The 22864-nt window shown below is 44.5% G+C and overlaps 2 protein-coding genes across 3 annotated transcripts in view; one reads left to right on the top strand and one right to left on the bottom strand.

The window, feature by feature from the left end:
• Window positions 1–1910, top strand: part of ZBTB25 (zinc finger and BTB domain containing 25) — a 47086-nt gene extending 45176 nt beyond the window's left edge. Inside the window, exon 6 of one of the 2 annotated variants that reach the window (XM_084969483.1) lies at window positions 1730–1910. In XM_084969483.1, the coding sequence (XP_084825609.1) occupies window positions 1730–1817 (88 nt within the window). In that variant the 3' untranslated portion in view covers window positions 1818–1910. The remainder of the gene's footprint in view (window positions 1–1729) is intronic. The other variant, XM_084969478.1, reaches the window with a different exon arrangement.
• MTHFD1 (methylenetetrahydrofolate dehydrogenase, cyclohydrolase and formyltetrahydrofolate synthetase 1) overlaps window positions 1–22864 on the bottom strand; it is a 62459-nt gene that overhangs the window by 3286 nt on the left and 36309 nt on the right. The window contains exons 13-26 of the mRNA XM_001924329.6: window positions 22190–22236; window positions 21457–21564; window positions 21240–21314; window positions 18007–18109; window positions 15613–15689; window positions 14855–14995; window positions 12912–12980; window positions 12511–12622; window positions 12287–12426; window positions 9451–9492; window positions 7135–7235; window positions 6131–6308; window positions 3379–3486; window positions 2694–2846 (exon numbers count right to left, since the gene is read on the bottom strand). Of these exons, the coding sequence (XP_001924364.3) occupies window positions 2694–2846; window positions 3379–3486; window positions 6131–6308; window positions 7135–7235; window positions 9451–9492; window positions 12287–12426; window positions 12511–12622; window positions 12912–12980; window positions 14855–14995; window positions 15613–15689; window positions 18007–18109; window positions 21240–21314; window positions 21457–21564; window positions 22190–22236 (1454 nt within the window). The remainder of the gene's footprint in view (window positions 1–2693; window positions 2847–3378; window positions 3487–6130; window positions 6309–7134; window positions 7236–9450; window positions 9493–12286; window positions 12427–12510; window positions 12623–12911; window positions 12981–14854; window positions 14996–15612; window positions 15690–18006; window positions 18110–21239; window positions 21315–21456; window positions 21565–22189; window positions 22237–22864) is intronic.

Here is a 22864-nt window from a genome sequence, read left to right as displayed (position 1 = left end):
CACACCGTTTGCACAAGCAGGATATGTCCTATAAGGAATAAGAGAAAGAGGAACCTCATGGCCAAGTGGTTTATGAGCTGTCATTAGCAGAATATGCATTAGCAAAGAGAACCAACGTGCAAACCTAGGCACACAGGGTCGCTGCAGATAGGCATGCGGAAGCACAGTGAGGATTCTCTGGAATGCTATGCATAGATAACTTCCTCAAATGCTAATGATTGTTATGTGCCTAAAGGTCAGAGTAAAAGCTTAACCTTCTACCAGCTAAGTGACTTTTAAAATAATAAAAGAACTCATAAAATAATAAACAAACCCTGTATCTTCCACCCATAGCCCCCTCCTCACTTGACCAAATCCTAAAGAGCATAACAAAAGCAGTGTGGTTTCTAGAGGCGGCGCTCTTGGTCCCTGAGACCTTGAGTCCCCCGGTTCCCACCTTTACTTAAGATAAATAAATGTCTCTGTGTCTTGTTTTATGTTAACTTATTTCCTTAAGTTTCACAGCACCCATGCTTCATCCCCATCCTGCTGAGCTGGACTCAGCGAACTTTAAAAATGTCATAGAAAAGGATTAGTCACCTTCCATAATACAAAACACTATTACTTTAGAAAACCCGAATCTGACATCTAGGTACCAATCAATACTCCATAGGATATACTAAGGGAGCTGACATCAGTCTCTATTCTCAAGTTCTGTAAGAAATACGCAACTGCTGAGTATGGGGACAAGTAGGAAAAAGGAAGGGCGACTGGCTGGTCCTCAGGCCACGCACAAGAGCCTAAAGATGACACTATAAAGATGAAAGACAAGGGCCCACTGATGTAGGTACACACGAGCTGTTGGCAGAAAACTCTGAAGATGGTCCCCAAAACAGTGATTAGGAGGATTTTCAGTACTTTTACTCTTTGCCAAAGAGGATTTTCCCCCCATATTGATAATCAGAAAACTTTTTTAAATGAAAAGGTCATGTGACATACACATAGGGACTTAGAAGTCATCACACCTTGCATTAACATATAAAATGCTCAAACACTCTGAGCCCTATTCAGGCCCCAACAGCAATTAGAAAGTGTGAAGAAGAGTAATTGTTAAGCCCTCTAGGTTAAGTGTGGAGATGTCTTGGTCCAAGTTGGCTTTAGACCAGAGTTTGAGTTTTAGACGAGGCAGTTTGTTTTAGACAAGAAAGTTGAGCTGGGCAGGCTGCGTTTCTCTCCGAACTGCAGGCCTGACACTTTCAGTTTTGCTTCCGTCTCTACAGTCAGCCCCTGCACGCACACATCAGAGGGGACTTTCAGCTGCCAGTCGCGCTGACAGTTTTTCCAGAAACAACACACGTTTCTGTAATATTCAAGGTGCTGGGTAAATGGTTTCACATTCCTATTAAAAGAGGATTTCTACAAACCCCAAGGACTGATGAACATCATAACAGAGAGACCCCTCCTGCCTCTGGAGGGGCTGAGGGCACCAGTTTGCAGGCACCTGTCTGATCACCACTGTTATGTGATGACACTGCCCCACAGAGAGTTTTACAGGAGGAGGGTCACCTCTTTAATAACTCGCCTAAGGCCAAAAGTGGGGTTGGCCTTAGAGTTAGGTACTTTTGATTATAATACTGCTTCCTACCCCTTTCCCACTATGCTGAAAGAACAGCATAGCTCCCAAAGGCAATCCACTGGTTTCTTTTACTCATGTATTGGCTTAGTTTACTGTTTCGATCTTGTATTGCAGGAATGTACAATCTGCAGATGTCAGATACTGGGCGGATCTACGGGAAAAACCTGGGCACAGGATCAGTGATGCCTCCAAACAGCAATAATGTCCTTAAGCTTTCCTCTACCTCCCTATTAGCAATTTTCCTCTTTTAATATACATAAAAACCTTTAAGAAAGCATTTGATAATTCATCTCAAAGTATAAATAACCTCACCTTTCATATCCAAAGGTTTTGTTTATATTTTAATGGGGAAATTCTTTACTCAAAAATGCTGAATTCCCTGAATTTATTAAGGCATAAGCTCCAGGCCTGTCAAGAAGACCCAGGAGGGGCAGAGCCTCCAAGGGGCTGTTGGGAGGGTTGAGCCAGCTGCGATTACATATAAGCACCACGGCCTATGAATCAGGCCCATCCTAGACTCAGTGAAGGTCATACTGCCGCTGGGAGACAGAATTATTATTCAGTACAAGCAGTCATGACATCATCCTTGAATGGACACCAAGATGGTCCATGACAAGACGATTAATCATAATGGGCCCAGCTCCAACCTTCTCCTCAGCAATGAACTCTGCTAACTTGGCATTTGTGTGATGGCTGAGGCCATCGATTTACGGCTCAAGCACTGGAGTTAAGAAGCAGAGGTGAGGAGTTCCCGCTGTGCTCAGGGGTAATGAACCCGACTAGTGTCCATGGGGATGTGGGTTCGATCCCTGGCCTCACTCAGTGGGTTAAGGATCGAGCGTGGCCGTGAGCTGTAGTGTAGGTGGCAGACACAGCTTGGATCCCACGTTGCTGTGGCTGTGGTGCAGGCCAGCAGCTGCAGCTCTGATTCTACCCTTAGCCTGGGAACTTCCATATGACACAGGTATGGCCCTAAAAAGCAAAAAAACAAATAAGTATATGTTTTTAAAAAAGCAAAAATAAAGAAAAAGAAGCAGAGGTGAATAGGTGGCCCTCCCTGCCTGCAGCACTCACTCACCGTTCCCACCAAGGGGTACAGAAAGCCAGCCCCAACGCTTGCACGGATGTCTCGAATAGGCAGGACGAAGCCCGTGGGCACGCCTTTTTGCTCTGGGTTGTGCGACAAGGACAGGTGTGTCTTGGCCATGCAGATGGGCAGATTCCCAAAGCCCTAGGAAAAGACAGGAACAGAAGTGGGACAAGTGAGAGGCTGACAAGGCAACAGAGAACATGTGGGCACTGTCATGATATGGCTTCTGTGATTTATCAGAACATCCAACTTCCTCTAACTCATCTCCACGTCACTGCCCTCCTCCAGCTTAGTTATCATAGATTAAAAGCCTTTGTTGGGTAAAGGAGGTACTCACAACCGTATTCCACAAGTGAATATTTCACTTTCATTTATATAACCAATTAACAATGAGGGTGTGGGGCAGAGGTGAACACACAACTACAGGCAGGCTCTCAACACTTTAGTAAAACATCCCATATTTCCTCGTGGCTTTTCCACGCACTCATGTGCCACCTCTGGGTGGATAAAGAATTTGGGATAGGACCACCTAATCCAAGCCCCGTACTTAGGAAGGGAGAAGGCTGCCGCCCAGAGAAGGGAAGCAGTGCCTGGCAAAGCTGGGAATATGCAGGCATTGACTCCAGGGCCTGCTTTATAAAGAGCTGAAAGAACCAACCAACCAAACATTTACCTGCTTTGTGTAGACTTCAGCTTTGTGCTGTGCTTCAGGGAGCAATTCAATGTCATCTGCCCCATAGATCTTCTGCGCAATGATCCTGATTTTATCCTCAATTGGGAGCTGACGGGAAGAGAGGGGAGACCATGATCAGATACACACGAGGACATATACTCTTACTTCTGGCTGTGCTCCAGGTCAGAGTCCCTGAAAGGGCCAGGGATGTGTTTTATACACATACATAGACAGGTAAATAGTTTGAAGTTTATTGGATAAGAAATTTTTTCTTTTTACTATCAAGCCTCAGATTTTCTAAGAGGGAAATGTCCCACAGGTGTAAAGTTACTGTGTGTATGTATCTAGGACCTCACTAAGGAATCATAAATGACACTGCTAACTATTCAGATATAAAAAATAATGCCCTAATGCTAATAAAGATCAGCCTCCTCTCACAGCTGGGCTGGGACAGTGTTTATGAAATCAAACAACCTATATCCATCCACATAATCCCTGGTATGTGGGAGGGGGCTGATGCCAACAACACACACACATATATATATATTTTTTGGTCTTTTTTATCTTTTTAGGGCCACACCCATGGCATGTGGAGGTTCCCAGGCTAGAGGTCAAATCGGAGCTGTAGCCACCAGCCTACACCAGAGCCACAGCAACTCGGGATCTGAGACATGTCTGCGACCTACACCACAGCTCACGGCAACGCTGGATCCTTAACCCACTGAGTGAGGTCAGGGATCAAACCCGCAACCTCATGGTTCCTAGCCAGATTCGCTAACCACTGAGTCACGATGGGAACTCCGAACACACATTTTGATTGTTAACTGCTGTTGCTTACAAACAGTTATACAAACAAAATCATCTATATACTTAAAAAACAACCCAATGATTTATAGGATCAGCATGCACTAAGAGTGGTGGGAGGAAAGGATACGTTTTCCGTGGCACCTTAAGCAAACAGTGTAGCAGACAGAGGCCATGCTCTAACCAGTGACCTCTAGGTCCAGTGAAGCACAGGGCTGCTTCCTCTGGGGCAAACCGTTCAGAAATGGGGCCTGGCCTCTTAAATAGCATTTAAATAGCCTAGTTCAAGGCATGAAGATTCAGAGCAAACAACAACAGGGACAAAATGCTTAATGGAAATGGTAAGGCCTGCTACTCACAGGTAGCAGATCACTAAAATCAGGCATCAGACTCTACGCTCCGAAGTAACTAAGGCTAAAAGAACACACTGGGTGCATTTTGTTTTTTTGAAAGGAATAATAACCTATCCATGAAAAGAAACATTTGCTTTAGGACCAAACAGTGATAATTTACAAAGGGGCTTTGTATAAAGGATATGAATTAAGCAACTGTTCAATCACGGCTTTTTAAAGATGCAGTAGAGATTACTTTCATATGCCTCTTATGACTGGAGCTCTAAAAATGCCAAGGCACATTGAGAACTTCTGAAGCAAAAGTACTTTTGCTGAGGGGTGATTAAAACCAACAGATGCTGAATAAGACAAAAAGTGGCAGCCTCCTGTTTTTTTCCCCAGAACAGAGTTCCAAGCAGAAGTGGGTTATGACATCATTACCCTACTCCTTCCACGCCTCCTGTCTGCCCTCAAGGACTGGGGGTTCCCACTTAGGCACATTGGATGGGGGCTTAGCGAGGGTGCCTATAAATGCTCTATACTTGTGTTTCAATTTGTTGATGGCATTTCCTATAAAGATGGTTGGTTGTATAGGTTTTCAAACCAGACCGGAAAACTAAAGGGCAACAGGAAAAAGTCTGTATCAATAGGAGAACATTTATTAACTGTAATTAAGATATAAGTGCATTACATCTGAAAGGACAAAGAAAACAAGAATATGTTAAAAATCCGAGAGCAACAGGGTTTCTTCCTTCTATCTTTTTATGGCTGTTTTTTTAAAATTACTCAATGAATTTATTACATTTATAGTTGTACAATGATCATCACAAATCTATGATCATCTTCTAAAACCAAGCCAAGAAGCAGCCGAGATAGTCCGAGCAGAACTAGCTGCAACATCCATCCCATGTTCCTAACAAAGTTTCCGACTGCTGTGGACATCCCACTTTATGTCCAGCCACATCCTGAAACAAATGGACAGAGAACTGAAAAAGAAATACAACCCTATAATAAACAATTTTTCTGTGAACTAACTTTATACTGTATCCCAGAATAAGCAGTGCTTCTGCCTGGCTCAGAGGTATTCAAATTTACTTAGTGACGGAAAGAAGGCTGAAGCCTGCCAGGGAGTGTTGGTTTTGCACCTGAATGCTTCTTTGAACCTGAGGCAGCTGGGTACCAGGAAATGCACTCAGGACCACACTGCTTTCCCCTGTACCAGGAGGAGGTCAGAAAACACCTCGGAGCTTGATGTAGCCCCTGGCCAATTCACCCTATCATGGCTGGTGCCTTGGGTTAAAGGCTGTAGTGAGTTATACTCTTGGCTCTATCTGTTACCCTTTCTCTCGCCAGGACTGTACCGTGGGCCTTTTCGAGTCAGGATATGAGCCAACCTCCCTGGGCGTTCTTGCCTAGATCCTGTTCTCTGTAAGCAGCAATATGCGTTGATAAGAAAGCTGCCTGGAGTTCAGAGTCCAGGCTGTGGTGGGTTATAACTCACCTAAGAGGGAATCAAACCTACAGCTCGAAGCTGCTAAACACAGGCTCTAAACAAAAGCAGCCATACAGAAACCTCACTGTGCTTTTGGCTTTTTTGCATACAGCAGGTAACCCACCTCGAGGTCATAGAGGAGCTGGAAGCTGCTGGGAGCCTGAGCTGCTCTCTGGACGGCCTGAGCCAGCGCCAGGGCGCCCTTGCCCCCTTCTGCCCAGTGAGTGCACTTCACAGCATCAAAAGCCCCATGTTCCTTGGCGAGGCGGCTGACGAGGTCCAGCTCAGCCTCTGTATCTGTCCTGTAAAGGCAGTGCTTCATGTTAAAATACTGATGATGGCTGGAGAGGACAGAATCTGTCATGTTTTTTGCCGTTAAAATCCATGTGAATTACCCACTGATAAACGGACACTAGTCAGGTAATACTGCCTGGGTTTGAATCCCGCCTCCCCAGTTTATCAGCTGGGTGACTTTCAGTCAGTTACTTACACTTCGTGTTCTGGTTTCTACAAGGGTAGAATTTCACTGGGATGTCATGAGGCTTAGGTGGCAAATCTATGCAAAGTACTTAAAACATTCTAGGCACATCATAAGGGGTCGATGAAGACCAACTTTAAAAAATTTTTGCTTCCCACCTTGCTGTGGTTTGACCATCAGAATAAGATCAAAACTAGCACTATAATACCTAAACAACCCACACAAGTTCCTGTACGCAAACACTTCCAGCTCCATACGTTTAACAATTTGTCAAGACAGCATCCCACCAGATCTGGTGAAATAATGGAACTCTGTGCAGCTATGACCTTCTGTTAGCACGAAAGGCCTTTAGAGACCAAAAAAAGAACATGTAACCTCTGGCTTGTGTGTTTCGCACTTCACCTGGCGGAGAAGGGAACCCACAGGGGCCAAATCTGACACTCAGCAGGTGGGGTGACGAGTCCACTGTGACACATGTGGGATGTCCTATCACAGGCTCCCAACCAGGAGCCCTAAAGTGCAGGCTAAAAACCCAATCACAGTAACTGAAGAACAAAACAAAGCTAGGAGTTGGGCTGCCCAGTGAGCTGCAGGAGAGGCTAGCTGGCCATTTTCCATGGTCCCCCTTGACTCTTATGCTTTGTACTTACTTAAAGGCATTCACAGCCACTACCACAGGAACTCCAAACATTTTGGCATTTTCAATTTGTTTCCTCAAGTTACTGAAGCCTTTTTCAACCAACTCCAGGTTCTGCAGAGACAACAGGGAAAGGTCTGTGAGGTCAAAGAGTAGAACTGAACAGGTGGCAAGTTCCAGTTAAAAGGGAAACTGTCTCCTTGAGGCAGCAGCCACTCTCTGTCAGGAGAGGCCAACAGAGAGCATTTCTCAGGCCGTGCCGAGGGTGCGCCAGGGCCCACAACGCTGCAGCGGAGTTGTGCCTGTGTCCTGGCTGCCCTGAAAGTGTGACATGTGCCAGTGCATCTGCTGTCATCACCCCATATCCTAACAACTCATTTGCCATTTGAGGGGAATCGGCTGCCCTTAAACAAATTATATTTACAACCCCTGTTTTATAGGGTGTGTGTACTTACATGGTACAGTGATAGTCTTTCTCCATTTAGCATGGCACAGACCCTGCCATCAGAAGGGTGGAACTATTAATGAACTCAACCATAAACCTTGTGTGTCAGAAATAAGATAAATGGCATCTTCAAGAACTCAATACAATCATGAAATTCAACGTAATGGAGGAAACACTGTAAAATATGCTTCTTGGGGCACTGCTTGCAGTGCTGGAAAACTGCAAACACCACAAACCTTCAATAGAGGCCTGGGCCAGTGCATTATGATAACACACTCAATAAATATGTATTATGTACATGTTATGAAAGTGAGATAATATGTATTAGCATGGAACCTCTTGAAGATGTACTAAAACTGCAACACTATGAAGAGCTCAATTAATTCCATTTTTGGACAAATACAAAAATACATGTGCATATTCATGAAATTTTTTTAAATGTTGAGAGATATGCACCAAATTGTTAACAGGGGACTTAAGTCATATATATTATATTCTTGTGTATTTTTTTTTAAAAAGGGTATGTAACTAAGCTTAAAATGCATTAAAAATTTTTAAATGAAAATACCATAGTCATATATAAAAATATGCACATCAGATGATGAGTAAAACCTAGCAGTAATACTGCTTAGTTTCATAAAATAGCGGAAAAAAGGGTAAGACAAAGACAGAAAACAAGTGAGATTATTATAAACATGATTTATGCTTTTCTTCCCTTCAGGAATTGAAAACCGAGACTAGAATTTAGTTGATCTTCTAAAGAGCACAGCTAATTCCTTACCTCTAGTCACATGAAAACCAATTAATATGTTAGACTGACTATAGAACAGTTTTAAATAAGTAGACTTTCTTAAATGAAGACACCAGCTGGGCCAGTTAGGGGCAGTCACTCTAATTAGACACAGGAAAGGCTGTGGGGTGGCAGGAGGGCCAGAACTGTGAATTCCCCTCCTACGCGTGAATCAGACAAATGACCATAAAAGGCGAATCACAGCTCAGGAGACAGGCAGACTCAAGGAACCGGCAACTCTTTTCTAGCTGCTTTTGAATCACTTCACTGGGGGGATGAAAAGTGACCCTGTACTGCTTGACAATTTAAAAGCCTCCCAAAAAGGCAGAAAACTGTCAACAATGATAGCAGCTGATCTGACCATCTCTCATGCTGGCCTCTGTCTCACGTGACCACCCCAAACTGGCACTGGAGATATTTCTTTGACAGTAAATGATATAACTATGAAAAGGTTCATGCTCACGATCCTTTGAGCTCCTGCCTGATGTTATAAACCAAATAGGCTTACGAAAAATTTGCCTAGAAAAATAACCAGGACCATATCTTGGTCCTTTAATGTAGATTTAAATTTGAAGAAAAAGCATTGCAAAAAAAGGTCCCTCCTTGCTTCTGATTTGAATGGGACTTTGGAATCAGCCAATCAATGCAGGGAAGACAAGGAAACGCCCATTAGCTTAAGGCAGGGTTTCCCACCCTCAGCACTACTGACATTGGGCCAAATATTTCTTCGTAGGAGGGGGTGTCCTATGCCCTGTAGCGCCCTTGGCCCCTACCTACTGGATGCCAGTAGCGCTCCCCACCTCCAGCTGTAACAAGAAAAGATGTCTCTAGACACGGCCAGATGTCCCAGGGTGAGGGGAACTGCTCCTGGTTGAAAACCAACCACTGGTCAAGGGGACTGGTTTTACTGACATCCCATGTGGGCGATTGTTTTATGAGGCATTTCTTCCCTGTTTCATTTAATCCAGTTCTTCAGCACACTGCAGGCCTGTGAGCACCCTTTGCTCCTAGGAGCCACCCTGGGCTATCGGGGCAACCCACTCATTTCTATATGAGCCAGGCTAGGGCAAGTAATTAGAAGTGACTGAGGTTACCTCCTCTATGTAAGCCTTGGGAAGAGGAAGTCCAGCAGTAACCTGGAAGGAAAAGAAGCAAAGTCAGAAGCATTCTCTACTGACACTTGGGTTTCAGCTTAAAACGGTGCTTTGTCACATGTTAAAGGCCAGAAGCTGCATGCTCGCGGTGTGTGTGGGGGGAGATACACAGCAGTAAAAGGATGTGTCCTGCCCTAAGGATTTAGGGCTTAAGACCAATACTACAGCACAGAACAAAAGTGATTGCTCTTGAGTAGAGTGGGAGACCTTCGGGGCCTGGGTTAAAGAAGTGAGACAGGATGGATTACCAGGTGGGCAGGGGAAAGGCTGTGTTCCTACTGGAGCACTAACCCCAGCGACTGAAGCACACAGCACTGGGGGCAGAAGTAAAGGTGAGCGTAGGGAGAGAGGCAGCCGGGAGCCCTGCACTATCCACTCTGAGACATCAGCCATGGGGGGTGAGATGCGCCTTGCAATGGGGTTCATGAGCTGGCCTGCAAAGCCAGCCCATGCCTTCGTGGAGCTGAACTGGGGCGCATAAGCAACACAAACAAGAGAGAAACAACACACAAGGATTTTCTTCCTCTACAGGTGTTCACTACTGCAGAGGTACCTGGTGGGTCAGCCCCCCACTGCATCCAATGGGGAAGTGCCTGGGGGGGGAAGGTGCCGACTCTGAGGACCCCGCTGTGAGCAATGGAGAGCGAGCGATCAAGAAGCCTTCCACTTGCTCGGCTCCCTCTCCTCAGAGACACCACGGCGCTCCAACTCCAAAAGGGGCCATGGAGAGGCGTGGCAGGGAGCAGGGGCCTCACGTGGCTGCCCCACCGGGCTGTGGGTAAAGCCCTCCTCTCCGTGCTGCCTGTAACGGGCCCGCAGTAATTTTCAGACCATGAGATCAGGAGGAGAGAAGAAAAGAGGCGCAATGGCGTGAGGGTGAGCGAGGAGGTGCGAGAGACAGGAGTGTTGGCTACGAGCAGGAAGAATAAGAAAGTCGGTCCTGCGCTCCTGGCACAAAGGGGTGTCCTGGGTTAGGAGAGGCATGCTGGGCTGTCAACACCGTGGTTCTCCCCTGAGTGGGGACCTAACCCTTTCACGGGGTCCAAGAGGTCAAGGCTGTTTCCAATGAGAATTCTAAGATGTTACGGCTCTTTTCACTCTCAATCTTTCATTGAGTATACAGTGGGCTTTTCCAAAGATTACATGACAAGTGATATCACAACAGATCAAATGCTGAAAATGAGAAAACAGCAGCCTTCAATTAAGCCAGATACTGAAGAGCTCTGAAAACTGTACAATGCCTAAATGTTGTTTTGGAAAATATAGTCACTTTTTTACTTTTTAAAAAAAGTTATATATGTTAATGTTTAATTAATATTTATGGGTGGTTTTTTTGGTTTGTTTGTTTTTTGCTTTCTAGGGCCGCATCCACAGCACATGGATGTTCCCAGGCTAGGGGTTGAATAAGACCTGCAGCTTGCTGGCCTACACCACAGCCACGGCAACTTGGGATCCAAGCTGCATCTGCGACCTACACCACAGCTCATGGCAATGCTAGACCCTTAATCCACTGAGCAAGGCCAGGGATCAAATCTGAGTCCTCATGGATACTAGTCAGGGTCATAACCCACTGAGCCATGACAGGAATTCCTATTTATGTTAACATTTAATTTCTAATATAGTATATATCAGTAGACATAACTCAGCTAAACAAAAGCTCTTTCAGACCCTTAAGTTCTGAGACCAATATTCTTGAGAACTACTCTATTAGGAAAAGCCCTGATCACTACACTAAGAAACCGTGATTTTCTTCCATAGGTGAGGGAGATCTTATTTTTCAGGTTACAAGACCAGCTCCTGGAGGTTAGACATTTAATACTTCTTCAACTGATTTCTGAAAAAGAGTACCATGTCTTCACACAGAGGCGCTGAAGAAAAGGTACTAAAATAACAGAAAATAAAATACCATCTCTAAGTCGTGAGAATGCAGGAAAGCACAAAGTTCCGGTTGGAGCGGAAGATAACCTGTGCTCAGTGCACCTGTCCCTCTCCCTCCACCCCTCACCCCCACTCTAGGCTGTCAGTGGCCCTGCCCAGCACCCACCTCCCAATAAGGGCTGACCTCTATTTCCACTAAGTGGTTTGGCTGGTTGGCTGCCAAGGCCACCATTTAGAGGGTAATGGGGCTCAGATTTTATTTATTTATTTATTTATTTATTTTTTAGAAAATATTTGCTGGATGCTTCTATGGCTTATGTTTTTTTTTACTAGAATGGGGATAATGTTTTGTTTTGTTTTTGTCTTTTTCCCTTTTCTAGGGCTGCACCTGCGGCATATGGAGGTTCCCAGGCTAGGGGTTCAATCAGAGCTGTAGCCACTGGCCTACACCACAGCCACAGCAGCACCGGATCGTTAACCTACTGAGTGAGGCCAGGGATGGAACCCGCAACCTCATGGTTCCTAGTCGGATTCGTTAACCACTGTGCCATGACGGGAACCCCATGGGGCACAGATTTTAAAAGAACCAGTCTGAAGAGAAAAGAGTTTAGAAGTATAGCCAAGCATGTCCTGGAGGGGGTTAGATATCATCAGATGCTTTCCTCGGAAAGGTGGGCCATGCAGCTGATCTCGGCCCTCTTAAAACGCCGCGAGCTGGCGCTGCCTGTGAGGGATGTGGCGGCCGGCACAAGAGCGGTGTGAACCCCGCGGCTTTTGGCACCCAGAGTCCTGAGGGTCAGGGCGACTTAACCAACAGACGGGCGCAAGTCGCTCAGCTTCCCTTGAGCCTTCGGGACAGTTCTGAGAGAATCGGACTGTTCCAACCCCTGATCCTCACCGTGGGGCCGCCTCCGTGCATTTTCAGAGCCCTGACAGTGGCAACAAGCACCACCACGTGAGGGCAGAGACCTGAATACCGGCACTTGATGTTAAAGAACTTTTCCATTCCGATGTCTGCTCCGAATCCTGCTTCGGTCACTGTAAAGAGAAAATCAGCTGTAAAAATCAACGCCCTTGACGTTCCAAGAAAAAGCCAACCACTGATGTGGCAAAAGCACTCGCCTACAAACCCTTCAGGACCAACAAGCTTGAGTGCAATCCGGTCTGCAATGATGGACGAATTTCCGTGTGCGATGTTGGCAAACGGCCCGGCATGAACGAACACTGGGGTGCCCTGCGGACATCAAGACATGATGAGCGAAGCTGCCAAGCCTGCTTCAAAAAGGACCACACGATCAAGGGGCCCAAAGTTAGCTGGAGCCCAAGAGAAAAAGACTCCCCAGGGGAACGTACGAAGCCACCTCTTTTCTATTTCAGTAAGGTCCCAGTCACAACTGGGAGAAGGGATGGGCAGAAAGATGAGCGAGGAGAGGAGGTCTGACTGCCTGAGAAGAGTGGGCTTTACAGCCACCCTGCTCTGAAGGCAGGGGACCAGTCCAGGAAGGCAGAGTCACTCTCCTCACCTCTAATGTCTGCATGAGGTTGGGCTTGATGGCGTCCTTCATAAGTACCGTCAACGCTCCGCTCACACCCTATGAAACAAAGGCATGAAGGGGTGAGTCCCACCAGCAAAAAAGCAATCTTTTGAAGCCAAAATTCAACATTCTTAGGTCTCTCCTTTTTAGCCATCTTGGAGCAATCAGTACTTTTACCTAAACTAGATCATCCATGCATTTGTTTGCTTATTTTTTTTTCTTTTTTTTTTTTTTTTGTCTTTCGTTGTTGTTGTTGTTGTTGTTGTTGCTATTTCTTGGGCCGCTCCCACAGCATATGGAGGTTCCCAGGCGAGGGGTCCAATCGGAGCTGTAGCCACCGGCCTACGCCAGAGCCACAGCAACGCGGGATCCGAGCCGCGTCTGCAATCTACACCACAGCTCACGGCAACGCTGGATCGTTAACCCACTGAGCAAGGGCAGGGACCGAACCCGCAACCTCATGGTTCCTAGTCGGATTCGTTAACCACTGCGCCACGACGGGAACTCCTGTTTGCTTATTTTTCTGGATATACTATGCAGTTACCAATGATCTCAAGGGAGAACAGAGAAGGAAAATGACAGTCATTCACATGTAAATTCTGGAAAAGTACACAACCCCGGAAACAAGCCTCTTAATCAAGCTCTGTGGCTGATCGATGTGGGGAAGCCACTGCAGACTAATGTATAGCATGGAAATGCTAAGTCCTAGAGTACTGAATTATATGTAACTTTGGTGTCTGGGCAGAAATGGCTATAAACCAAATTCAGTATGTGTCGCCTGTACCTTACATGGAAAATTTACCCAGAAGTTCAATACCAACTCTTATATATCCGGTCCCTCTCCTAAGCCATTCAACCATAGGTGAACACAGTTATCAAAGCAAGATAAAGCTATGTCTACTTATATTCAATTTAACGAGTCTCTAGGTTTCTGGTTTGTGTGTGAAAGTTTAAACCAATTTCCTTTCTTACATACATTGATGATGAAAACACGAAATAAGAGTTCCCATTGTGGCTCAGCAGTAATAAACCTGACTAGTATCCATGAGGATGCAGGTTCGATCCCTGGCCTTGCTCAGTGGGTTAAGAATCCAGCATTGCCGTGAGCTGTAGCATAGGTCACAGATGCTGCTTGGTTCCAGCATTGCTATGGCTGTAGCATAGGCTGACAGCTGTAGTTCTGATTTGACCCCTAGCCTGGGAACTTCCATATGCCACAGGTGCAGCCCTTAAAAAAAAATAAATAAATAAAATAAAAAGACACACACACACAAAAACCAACAGGAAATAAATATCCCCCCTCTCCACTCTTCTAAATTCATCTGACAAACTGCTAATCGCAGGATCACAGGCCAACCATTGTGCTGTACATGCACCCAGACAGGCTTTTCAAAAATCTGTAAGATGATCCCAACTTCACACTTGTTACCACGTAGACAATTCAGAAATGCTTCTAAAGTGGACAACCAGCCTGGCAGGACCCTTAGAAGAACTGGCTGAGGTGTTCTCAGTGTGGTCAACAGCGTGGATGTGGTGCCCAAGAGCCTCATGACAAGAGGCCTCTGTGCAGGGAGGCCCGTCGGGAGGGGCCGAGGCGTGACCCCAGGATCAGCTCTAAGGGTCTCACTCAGACTCTTGACACTCTCTGAAACCCAAGTCAGACATCTGCTCTCAGAAATACTCACAGGTTGGAGGTATTGCTCAAACCACCTGAAACCTGTGGTCTATTCCTAGAGCAGACCACCCATCATGTGGTATGAAGTACTTTTTACAAATTTCATAACTATCTTTTAAGTAGAAAGAGCATATACATCTATTAGTTAATTGCAGCATCTGAAGTATGGCATAATTTTTGTTATCAGTAACCACTGAGAGACTCAAGGACAACAGACACAGATGGGTCACCGAGTCTGGAGTGCCCGGGTACCCACCAGATCTTCAGCACTGATGGGCTCCCCTTTCTTGCTGGATGCCACCACCATTTTGCTCAGTCTCTCTCTCATGTCTTCTAGAGAACTGGTGAGAGCCAGGACAGCCATGATTTCACTTGCCACAGAGATATCAAACTGCGCCTGTTGGCAGGGAAGAGACGCAACAGGGAAAACTGTTAAACCAGAAGCGTGGGTGCAAACGCAATCCTTGCTGGCATCCCGGGTTTAGTAAACATATAGCTTAAAAGGAAGGAAAAAGAATAGCACACAGAGACCTTGATAACCTTCCAATGGCAAAAATTTGTAATTAACTATTCTAAGACCTTGACTAGTCAATTTTTACAAATAAATGTTTTAGAAGGACCAACTGTCCCTGTGAAGGTGGCCTGTAACCATGCAATTATGGCTTCCTTAACACACCAGGGACTAACATGGAAGCTTTTACACGGAAGAGACATACTGCAAAATGGCCACAGAAAAGAAGCAATTTTTATCAATTTATGTGCAATGATATTCACTTGGGGCTCTCCACCTCCAGGAAAAAAAATGCTGGGGGAAAAACACACAGGTGACACATGGGATTTACTGCAAAAGCTGTCAGGAGTGCTCAATACCACACACCTACTCGCTCCCATTTTAAAAGGGAGAAGGCAGAACAACACCTGGCAGTATCGATCGCCTGGGAGGAGACGGAGGAGCATAAAGCTGCAAGGAGCTAGTATATGAACTAACTGACGTAGAAAGGGACAGAGAGTTACCGTCCGTGAGTGCCCCTTCTCCGTGGGAGCCTGTCCAATTGTGATCTTCCTCAGGAATCTATCATTGGTATCCAACACTGCAGGAGAAAAGGAGGAGCCAGAAGAAAGATACGGTAGAGAGGGAAGAGAGGGGAGAGACAGCAGAAAGGGAAAAGGACCATAAAGTTAAAGGAACCAGCAGAATTTTTAAAGCAACAAGTCGAACTTAGTGACTGTAATACTGGATTTCAAAATTAATGGTACAGCTAGAATATGGGTCCAAGTTTAGAAATGATGTTCATATACCATTAATATGTAAGAACTGCAGGACTGTAGAGTGCCTAGATAATTAACTGAAAATCTGGACTCTATTTCAAAGCATATTCCGTATTTCATGAAAAATAGAGCATTCCACAGTTTTTCCCAAGGCCAAGGTTTGTGCTTTCCTGTGGGATGAGTCACAGACTTTCTACGACCCTGAGACAGACAAAGGCCATAAACACAGGGCAAGGGCGATGCCTTTTGAAGCGGGCTGAGTAACAGACCTCCTCTTTTCTCTAGCACACTTAGAAGAAATAATTTCCTTTCTGATGACAGAACATCTATCGAATTGCTTACCAATGGCAAACATGGCAAACTTCAACCTAGTAACTAAGCTTTTTTTTTTTTTTTTTTGGCCACACCAATGGCACATGGAAGTTCCTAGGCCAGGGATTGCATCTGAGCCATAGCAGTGACAATGCTGGATCCCCAACCCTCTAGGTCACCAGGGAACTCCCCTACTAACTAATCTTAATCTCACCTCCTAGGTCTAACTATCATGAATATTTCAGTGTAATTCCCAATTTTGGTTTTTATATGACATGCTAAAAATAACAACAAAACAGATAATGAACAACAGCAAACCAGTTCATATACTTTTACAGTGGGTCAGAGAGGGGAGGCATTTTTAAGGTACCTGATAACATGCAAATTATTTTCCATAAACACTGTAGTAATTTAAACACTAAAAGCAGCGTCTTGTACAGCACTTGGAGATACACACATACCCAATTTGATAAATGAAGGATGTAATGAGTTGCTTGACACTACTCTTATTTTTCAAACAAAACAGTGTCAGGTTCCTTGCACCTAATTTCTGTGTATAAAATAGCCAGGCAATGAGTATGATGCATTTTTTCCCCTGTCTGCTTCTACTTTCTTAGAAGGCATGGATTACACACAAAAAAAGTGAATGAGATCTTCAAAATGGATCTTTAGCTTCTTCCTCATAAAATATTATACCATTTATACTAAAGCCATTGATGCAAAGGAAGAGAAATATCAATGTGGTTTTAGGCACTGAGTTGTCTTAAAAATGCCATTAGCTAGCACAGTTACTGAGCTAATGGCAATCAAAAAACTGTCAATAAAGTGGTTGTTAGTTGTATTCCAAGCACCTGGATGAAAATTCCTTCTTAGCAGTGATGGGGTTTAGATGGATGCACGGTTGGTACAAAATAAAATTCTAAGCCATGCTAGGTCTGCACAGAGAAAAGCAACATATGGCAGTGAAACCAGGCAACTCACTCACCAATTTGCTAAATGTTTAAACCTTGAAGGCTACCTACTTTGCGACACGGGTTTAACAAAATGAGGTAAAAAGGAGTAGGCAAGCTCCAGAGCTACAAGAGAAATCCAGTCACCTTTGCTAGACAAGAATTCTAAGAATAAAGGGCAACATGATTCAAGACGTGATTAAATATTACTTCTCTACTTCATGACACCAAAACTTTCTGCATAAGATGAAACGTGCAAAATGCTGTTTTTGGTTTATGCATGAACTTCCTTAAAACAATCCTCACGCCAGTCAACCCAGAGAGCCAGCAAAGTGTCCAACTAACCGAACAAAAGGAGGTTTGATTGCAGCTAAAAAGGAGACATGGCAACTTATTCATTTTTCTGGCCAAGGGTCAGAAGATGATGCTCATATACCATTAATATACAGGAATTAAAGACAGGGTGGCCAGAAAAATGAGTAAGCTGCCGTGTTACTTAGACCTTAACAATGAAAACACCACACGTGAACTCTGGATCTCCCATTTTACCAGCTTTTTTTGGCCTTTTAGGGCCACACCTGCAGCATATGGAGGTTCCCAGGCTAGGGGTCGAATTGGAGCTATTGCTGCCGGCCTACACCACAGCTACAGCAACACAGGATCCGAGCCGCGTCTGCAACATACACCACAGCTCATCGCAACGCTGGATCCCCAACCCACTGAGCAAGGCCAGGGATCCAGCCCACATCCTCATGGATACTAGTCAGATTTGTTTCTGCTCCGCCACAAGAGGAACTCCCATTTTTACCAGCTCGTAAGGAGGGCATGGGGCATGCAGTATAACCAAACAAATGGGCTATGCACACTGCTCTGGTACCTCTTTGCCAAGTTATAGTTTCTGGATCAATGTCCAATCTTGCAAATCTGTTTATCTCTTCATCTGTCAGTGTGGTAGGGTCAGTCTTTTCAATGCCTAGTCTCTGAAGAGGAAGGAAAATTAAAACAAAAGTAAGACAAAACAAAAGCAGATTAAAAGAATTTTAATCCCTATCTCCAGGTAGGTCCCCTCTCCCCCTGGAAATATAGTTCAGAAGGGAAAACTATGATCCCTTTGGCTAAATCTTTACTTCCCTCTCACACATGTATAAGGGTGTAGTTAACATGTCTCGATCACTGAGTACCAGAGGCATTTTCCTAAACCAGAGCCTTATGTAAGCGCAGTGACCAAAAAGTGTTTCACCTAACTCACCACATGCATATATATTGAAGAGATATGCAGAGCTTTTTCAAACAATTGAGAAGTCCAATTCAAACGCAAAATTTGCAAGAGCACACATAAATATCAATCAATAAAAATCAATGTAAATCACATTCACATGCTTTTAAAAAAACAGTGGGATGACTTTCTGAATACATTTAAAAGGATAAGTAGTCCTTTTAAGGCAAAGGAAGAAAAGAGACGTTGCTCTAACATAATTTATGCTTTTTAAGTAGCTCTGTTCTTTCACTGCCCTCTTACTGTTCCAAAAGGCACAGAAGGGTTATTCTCTTCTTCCTCATAAAACTTGGAAATTTGTTTATCTACAATGTGTACCATGGTCATATCCAAACAGAAACAGAAAATGCCTGTAAAATGAACTCTCTTACAACTCATGGTAGATCTGAGTGGCCCCAGCAAGCCCTATCCTCCCATAGTCCCCTTCCTGTGCTACCAGGACTTTGTGCCCTCGGGCTTGCCAAATACCCTCACAAGCCTGTAACATGCCACTGTATACAGAAGGCAGTAAAACCCTCAGTCGTTAAACTGAGGATGTGCTGCTAAGAACCCACTCCTTTTTTTTTTTCCTAGGGCTGCACCTGTGGTATGTGGAGGTTTCCTATGCTAGGGGTCTAATCAGGGCTATAGCTGCTGGCCACAGCCACAGCCACAGCCACAGCCACGCAGGATTTGAGCCATGTCTGCAATCAACACCACAGCTCATGGCAAAGCCGGGTCCTTAACCCACTGAGCAAGGCCAGGGATCGAACCTGTGTCCTCATGGATGCTAGTCAGATTCGTTAACCACTGAGCCGCAACAGGAACTCCCGAGAACCCACTCTTGACTGAGCACCCAGGACAGACTGATAACAGTGCAAGAGAGGATGCTCGGGGACCAGGAACCAGGAAACTGACATTCTAGTTCCAACCTGGTGAGGGGTGCTGTGGCCATGGACAAGTCCCTAGATTTCATAGCCTAAAGCTTCTTAAAGGAACATTTAAACATTTAGTCTAGCCCCTCTCCACATCTGACAGAAAGTTCCACCAGCAAAGTTAAGATTAGAAGTTGTCTGATCTTTCCATGGCACTTGCTGCCTTGCAGAGCACAATTCTTTTATAAAACAGTGTAACAGCTGATTTACCTTATGCATAGGATAGGGGGAGGGAGTGGTGAAAACAAGAGAAGCTAAGAAATATCAAACTGTGTAAAAGCCACTTTGCCTCAAGTCCAGAAAATAAATATATAAAAATAGTGACAGAACTGTAAAGCAAAAAACAACTACTGCATCTGGGTAAAGGGGAGTTTCGTGTACTACTCTTAATAGCATCAAAATATAAAGTGGCAAAAACATTAAAAATAAGGTGAGTATAAGTACTATTGATAACGAGCCAGCACATACTATTTATTGACTGCCAGGTGGTCTAAAGAATATTTATAGATATATACCATTTTTTCATATGTAAAATTAACACAAGAATGTATTTTTGTGTGGGTTTTTTTTTTTTTTTGCTTTTGTTTTTTTGAATTTCTGGGTCATATGATATAGTGTATGTTTAATAACTCTATTTTTGTAATAGAAGTTCATATGGAAGTTCCTATGTGGCATATAGAAGTTCCCTGACCGGGGTCTAATGGGAGCTGTAGCCGCTGGCCTATGCCACAGTCACAGCAACGTGGGATCCAAGCCACGTCTGTGACCTACACCACAGCTCATGGTAACACCGGATCCTTAACCCACTGAGCTAGGCCAGGGATCAAACGTGCATCCTCATGGATACTAGTCAGATTCGTTTTCGCTGAGCCACGACAGGAACTCTGTATTTTTTTATTTTATTTTTTTAAAACTCCCTTGTACTACCCCTTTAAAGTCACACCCTTCCCCAGTCCGTAACTTCTGGCACCCACTGATCTGTCTCCATTATTGCAGTTTTGTCTTTTGAGAATGTCATACAGTATGCAACCATTTGAGACTGGCTTCCTTCATGCAACATAAATGTCTTTGAGATTCATTCAAGTTGTTGCGTGTATCAACAGTTCATTCATCCCTTTATTTATTTTTTAATGGCTGTACCCATAGCATATGGGAGTTCCTGGGCCTGGGACTGAATCCAAGCCACAGCTGCAACCTATGCTGGATCCATTAAGATCCTTTAACCCACTGCACCAGGCCAGGGATCGAACCGGCATCTCCACAAGGACCTGAGCTACTGCAGTCGGATTCTTAACCCACTGTGCCACAGAGGGAACTCTCATTCATTCCTTTTTATTGCATGGATATACCAGTTTGTTTACCCATTCATCCACTGAAAGACATTTAGGTTGTTTCTGGATTTTGAAGATTATTATAGAGCTGGTAAAAAAATTCATGTTTTTTGTATGATCACAAGTTTGAATTTCTCTTGGGTACACAGCTAGGAGTGGAATTTCTGGGCATGTGATATAGTGTATGTTTACTAACTACACATTTATAATAGAGATTCAAATAAAATAACAGAAGTAACCGTTCTTGATTAAAGTCCTGATGCTGGGAATAGTAAGTACACAAACTCCATAAGCTTCTATGCTGCCACGCTGACATCTTGAATTCTACAACCATGCTATGATGGAAGTGTCATTCTTCTTAGCTGAGAGCAGGTTGTCAGTGCTCTCTCTATTCCAGGACTAACCACTAAAAGTTCATAGATACATGAGAAATAACCTCTACCATCAATCTTTGCTTTGCCTATCATGACCTTCTAAGTATGGTCATGGATGAACTGGATCCAGAACAGGTTACTCTAAGGAGACTGTCATCTCTTTACCAATTATCCAATTTCACACAGTATCAACAATGAAGAAGGGAAGAGCTTACCCACAGCCTCCGGAGTTGGATATCAGAGAACTTTCTCACTCCATTTACTGATGGCACCAAACGATTAAAGAGAGCCTTAAAGAAAAGGAGGAAAAGGGATTTTCCATGAGAGGAACACCACTGCCTTGCTCTCTGCATTACTGGCACCCGAGGGCTCAGCATTAATTTGAGGCCTTCAAACCTTTCCAAAGTGCTTGGCGGGGCGTCAGCAGCCTACCTTGTCTGTCTGGGTCTGTTCATGGAACATCCGGGCATCGATGGCTGCAGCAACAAGGTTATTAGCTGCGGTGATGGCGTGGATGTCACCAGTGAGGTGGAGATTAAACTACAAAAGGGCAGAAACCACATCAATCTTCTAAGTTCTCTGCATCTTTCCAGCACTCATTCTAGTGCAACCAAACCAATCCCTACATTAAACCCAATGGAAAATTGACGGCACCACGGCCAGTGGACAAATGCTCAACACAGGTAGCTCTTAAAAACAAATGACTGCTTGTCCTCAGAAGGTACTATGATTTCCCCTAAGAGACATGTCCAAAAACCACAAGCGCCACACCACTGGGATCAACAGCAACACTGGATTAGTAGGAATACACTCAAGTCCTTTAGAGAGTGAGCAAGCAGTACCCTGGGGTGGCATAACTCCATGCCTCTACGTTGCACCCACTTCTGTGGTTATTACTTTGAGTTCACTTCATGATGGTTCTTCTCTATCTCATGCTTCATTTAATCACTTAAAATGATTATTTCCACTGAAAGCCTTTGAAGTCCTTGTCATATCAAAAAATGAAGCTGTTTAAAAGTTTGCAAATTAGGATTTTCTCCTTAAATAGTGCTTCTGCTGAACAAACAAGTCATAGGCCTACTAAGATCTCTACAATAAAGTTTCATCTTGGGAAGGAAAAATTACAATAAGATGTCTGGTTCAACCACATCCCAGACCACGTTACCTCTTCCATAGGAATGACCTGTGAGTAGCCACCGCCTGCAGCGCCACCTAGAGGACAGGTCAAGGGTGAAAACACATGTTAAAAGAGTGTTTCTCCACGACTTGGAAGTCAATAAAGGCAAATTGGTTTTTGTAACTGCTGGGCATATTCTTCTTCTTCTTTTTTTTTCGTCTTTTTGCCATTTCTTGGGCCACCCCTGCGGCATATGGAGGTTCCCAAGCTAGAGGTCGAATCGAAGCTATAGCCGCTGGCCTACGTCAGAGCCACAACAGCGCAGGATCCGAGCCGCGTCTGCGACCTACACCACAGCTCCTGGCAACACCAGATCGTTAACCCACTGAGCAAGGGCAGGGACCGCAACTTCATGGTTCCTAGTCGGATTCGTTAACCACTACACCACCATGGGAACTCCTTATTATTCTTTTTGTGTGTGTGCATATTATTTATTTACTTGTTACAACCATTTGCACAGAGTTGATCGAGTGGTTTTCTAATTTTCTTTACCAAGCCAAGTCACTTGGTCTTGTTCATGCTGAAGAGTCTCTCAACTGAAATCGGAATCTAAAAGCATGAACACGTACATACCTACTCATTATCTTTAGAAACAGGTTCCCCGTGATTCCTAACATTTTTTCAAAGACCCAGCCGACAGTTACATAAGGCAAACCTGTTCAA

The sequence above is a fragment of the Sus scrofa genome, chromosome 7 (genome assembly GCF_054392235.1).
Source record: "Sus scrofa isolate SSC_HxYL_T2T_F1_AM1 chromosome 7, Sscrofa_HxYL_maternal_Yorkshire_Landrace_v2.0, whole genome shotgun sequence".
Classification (NCBI taxonomy): Eukaryota; Metazoa; Chordata; class Mammalia; order Artiodactyla; family Suidae; genus Sus; species Sus scrofa.
Note: the sequence above shows the minus strand (reverse complement) of the source record. Positions and strands in the feature narration are given on the sequence as shown.